The 4490-nt window shown below is 33.5% G+C and overlaps 1 protein-coding gene across 2 annotated transcripts; it reads left to right on the top strand.

The window, feature by feature from the left end:
- Positions 1 to 782: 782 nt before the first annotated feature.
- Positions 783 to 3752, top strand: LOC130988406 (60S ribosomal protein L18a-like protein). 2 transcript variants are annotated; one of them, XM_057912229.1, is made up of 6 exons: positions 783 to 1020; positions 1785 to 1866; positions 2551 to 2664; positions 3057 to 3183; positions 3266 to 3383; positions 3474 to 3752. In XM_057912229.1, the coding sequence occupies exons 2-6, from the start codon at positions 1857 to 1859 to the stop codon at positions 3525 to 3527; spliced, it is 423 nt and encodes a 140-aa protein (XP_057768212.1). In that variant the 5' UTR covers positions 783 to 1020; positions 1785 to 1856; the 3' UTR covers positions 3528 to 3752. The 2 variants fall into 2 exon arrangements, with proteins under 2 accessions (XP_057768212.1, XP_057768213.1); XM_057912230.1 differs by lacking the exon at positions 2551 to 2664 and having other exon boundaries at positions 814 to 1020.
- The last annotated feature ends 738 nt before the right edge of the window (positions 3753 to 4490 follow it).

Genomic DNA, 4490 nt, shown 5'->3' with positions numbered 1-4490 from the left:
ATTTTGGTTGTGAATTCGTTTGTTGTGATTTCACAACCAAAATATTCTAGTTGTGAATTAAATTTTGGTTGTTAATTCGACTGGTTGTGAATTAAATTTTGGCTGTGAATTTGACTAGTTGTGAATTCACAAACAAAAAATTCTGGTTGTGAATTCGACTGGTTGTGAATTCTCAATTCACAACCAGTGTGAATTCACAACCAAAAAATTTTGGTTGTGAATTACGGGATTTTTTAAAGGGGTGATGTAAAGTGGACATTTTTTTAATTTTTAATGTGAAGGGTATTTTGGTAACAGTGGACATTTTTTAAGTTTTTTATTTTAGTGGACATTTTTTATCTTTACAATATGAAAGTGGCCATTTTAAAAATTCACTCTTAAATTAATCATAATAAAATTAAATGAATTTCAGATTATAAATTATAAAATTAAAAAGAAAATAAATATAAGCAAAGCAACATTTAATCACTTTATTATCAAATACACTTAAATAACTAAATACTAACTTTTTAAAGTTTGTGGCCAAAAAAAAGTGATCAAGCTTGACTAGAGGGGGTAGTATTAATTATTTTTAAAAACTTATAATTGAGCAAAACACCCTCCTAATTTAAATGCACTTTTTTCCTTTATAGAAATAAAAATTCTAGGTACGTAACCCAATCTACTCTGACAATCCCCAATCAAATTCAAAAACTAATTTTTTTGAAGGTGAAGTAAGGCTAAGCTTATTTAAAAAAGCATAAACAGTTTATAAGTTGTGTTGAGGAGTTTATAAGCTTAGGCAAACACCCCAAATGCAGTTACACTTGCACCAAAAAAGAAAGTAAGAAATAAGCGGAGAGAATAAGAGTCAACCCAAGTAGAGTGGTTAGATTATAAATTGTTGAAAGCGTCGTTTGCTTCCTTTGTAAATTAAGTTTCCCCACCTCTCTTACTTTCGTTTTCCATTGAAATTGATTGCCCCCTTTTCCTTCTTCACCCTCAACACTCTCCAAGATCATCACTTTTCCCTCCTCCTAGGTGCGTCTGCTCTTTTTCATCAATCATTTTTTTTTTGTTTTAGTTGTTTATTTTTTGTTTTTTTTGCCCTTTCCGTCGGTTTTTTGGTTTCGATTTGGGTCCTGAAATGATATGGAAGAAGGGGGAAACTGGGATTTACTGTGTCGGAATTCTTGAGTTGTATTCGGCGTTTATTTTGGTGCAGTGTGTTAGTTGGAATTTGATCACAATATTATCTTTTGTAGTTGAATTCTACCTGTAACGGAAACGGATAATTTTCAGTTTTGTTTGTAAATGGATCAGAATATTCAAGATTTGAAGTAAATTTTGACCTGTGAATTTCTTGATGAACCTCTGCGTTTCCATATTTTTGCACCATGTTTTAGAATTTATAGGGATGTGGTCTCGTTTCTTATTGGTAATTCAGTGAAGAAACGAGATATCTTAGGTTTGATTAGATAGTTGCTAAAGGGTTTTAGCGTGAATGAGTTACATTAACTTTTTGTCTGTGATTATGTTGAAAGGCCAAGGGTAATCTTGTTCTCTGGACCTCTTTTACCTTGAAGCATCATTCACTTTCTGGAAAACTGTTTGTTTTTTGTGTGTGTGTGCTTGTGCATATACCTATTGGGATGATCAGCTCACGAATCCATTGGCTGTCAGCTGTTTTTCAAAGTGGTTTTATTTTTTCTACAGCTGAGCTTTTTTAGTATATCTCTCTTTCTTGCAAGGACGTGATTAAGGAATCCAATTTGTGCTGATGAAATGCTCTTTTTATTTGTTAGAGAGGTGCAAGATAAGTTATTTTGGTGGGGAGGAAGTCGACATCATAAATTGTCCAAGTTGGAGGAGAGCCAATGGATCAGAGTAAATAACTTCTGTTTTCTTTTCTTGTCACTGTCGTATTAAGTACATTTTCACCCTTGGGGCTTATTATGGCATATAATTGATTAGCAAGGTTCCTTTATGATACTGCAGCTTGTTGTCTCATGATTTAATATTTCTTCAATGGGAGACCTTATCAGGCAGGGTGATTAGCTTCTCTTCAGTGTCAGAAACCCTCCAATTTAGAAGAAATTGCACTCACTAAGAAACATGTTCATGAATCCTTTCAGCATCCTACCGAAAATAACAAGAAACATGTTCATGAATCCTAAAAGCCCCTTATCTTCTTGTCGAATATTCTTATTTAATTTGGCTAATCTTTCCTTCAGTTACCTTAAGCTAGTTTCAGTTTAATGATTGAAAATTAATAAAGGATAATAAGCCGTATGTGATGGAAATTTTTAGCAGCTTTTGCAGCACCAAATGATTATGCATTTTCGACAGTTATTATCATCTATTTATATGACTTAGTGTATCCATACTTGCCACAATTTATAATTAGAAAAATTAATGATCAGTAATTTGCCAATGATAGCAATATTCCAGCAGGAAATTCTATCTTTTCTACAGTAAGACAAGTTATTAAGGAATGAGTGGGATCAACAAAAAGGTCGAGAGACTAATAAGCCTCCTAATGCTGTAAATTGGGACTTCTTGGTGTTACAGATGCTACTATTGAGGAGGGAGAGGGTAGAAATGCCCTTGAACTGGTCAGATCAGTTTCAGAAAAGCATCTTGAACTTTTGAGGCCTTCTGCTCGATATTATTCCATATTTAAAGGTAGTTGGTAAAATCATATTGGCTGCTCTATATTCCATATTTACATGTTCTAGGCTAAATTCGTACAACATTCCTAGTTAACATGAGCTGCCAAAACTACGTTGGCCCAGTAAACAACCAAAGCTGTGCTTTGAACATATTTTATTTGAGTTGCTTTTTCTCTTCTCCTTTTTGGTGAAATTCTCCAAATTAGTTTTTAGGTTTGTCAATTAGAAAGAGCTTGTAAACTTTCCTAAGCTCAAGACTGTAATTAACATTTGGATATAAAGTAGTCTCATTGTTCTCACCTAACTGTAAATGCTTATTATGACAAGTTACATTAGCCTTTTCCTTTGTTGTATTCTTGTCTACTACGAAACCTATGAACATAACATACTGTTGCATCCTCATAGGGCAAGCAGTGGATGCTGCTGAGCGGGAAAAAGGTAAATATACATTGATTAGAGATGAAGAAGACTCTCAATTCGGATTGTACGACAAACCTCTTCCTTGCTTTGGATGTGGAATAGGATGGTTCTCGTAAGTAAATTCTCATATATATGTTGCTGCATATTTTCTTTATTACTTACCGGTTATAGTAACGATCTCCTTCCTTGTTCAGTTTTCTTGTGGGTTTCTTGTGCCCACTGACATGGTATTATGCTACAATTTTGTATTTTGGGAATTACTACCGCAAGGATCCTAGAGAACGAGCCGGGCTCGCTGCTTCTGCAATCGCTGTGAGTAGCACCCGATCCAATTATCTTGTTATACAACGTTGGCTTTAACTCAGACGCATCATCTGAGACGAGGAAGCTTTGTTTTTGCAGGCTATGGGGTGCTCCGTTATATTGTTAATCATAGTACTGATTCTGCTTTTCTAGACTCGATGTTACTACGTCCGTACATGCAAAGCATCCATATAGAGTTGATGATTCCACACGTGTTGATATGAATCCATAAAGCCTAAAGTATTTTCGAAATTGAAAATGTGGCATAAAGTAATGTTCCATGTAGTTATTGTCTTTATAGAATCTGCAGTGACTTGACGAATCAACTTATTCTACACCTTTTACAGATTAAATGCCTTGGCTTTCCATCCTTGTTCATTTAAGAGGTTATTGCCCAAAGGCCAAAGGTCTTGAGTTCGAGTTCTATGTGGTGCGATTTTTAAATTTCTTTATTTAATACTGTTAATCTATCAAAAAAAAATGCCTTGGTTTTCCATCCTTTGTTCATTTAAGTTGCATTATAAATAGTGCAAATATAACTCTAGTGAATGTGTAATGCTCAATAAATGAAATTTACTTCAAATCTGTGAAAGTGAATTCATCATAAGATTTGGAAATGAAGTCAATTTATTAAGTTTCTTAAAAAAGGCACATATGCTTCGAACAAGAAATTGATACACGGGGCGTGCAGTGCGCACGACTGAGGGACACCAGTGTTGGTTTACTGCCATACCCGATTAGTTGTGTGAGCAAAGACAATCACTCTTCTAAGATTTCTTTTTATATATATACAATTGATCAACATTCATATTTTTATTCTGTTTTGTTAGACATCATATTTTATTCTTTAATTGCGTTGATATAAGTGAAATCTTAATTAGTGTCTTTTTGTATATATACTCGAAAGAATGTTTCTCATAGCTTGTGACTTGATCAATTATTGAATTATTTTAGAAATAGAAACTATACAAACTTTTACTCTTGAGCTAAATTTAATTATTATATGGTGTATAATGTTGCAGTAAAGAATTATAGGTATAATTAAGTTTGTATAATTGGTATATACCATAGAAACTAATGAAATAAAACTCCCGGACATTAAAAAAACTATATACT

Source organism: Salvia miltiorrhiza, chromosome 6, assembly GCF_028751815.1.
Source record: "Salvia miltiorrhiza cultivar Shanhuang (shh) chromosome 6, IMPLAD_Smil_shh, whole genome shotgun sequence".
NCBI lineage: Eukaryota > Viridiplantae > Streptophyta > Magnoliopsida > Lamiales > Lamiaceae > Salvia > Salvia miltiorrhiza.
This window is presented reverse-complemented; position numbering and strand designations above follow the sequence as displayed.

Excerpts from the sequence above, each read along its gene's own strand:
- LOC130988406 (XM_057912229.1), top strand. Across the intron at positions 2,665-3,056 it reads ATATTATTCCATATTTAAAG|GGCAAGCAGTGGATGCTGCT; the intron begins GTAGTTGGTAAA and ends GCATCCTCATAG. Across the intron at positions 3,384-3,473 it reads TCGCTGCTTCTGCAATCGCT|GCTATGGGGTGCTCCGTTAT; the intron begins GTGAGTAGCACC and ends TTGTTTTTGCAG.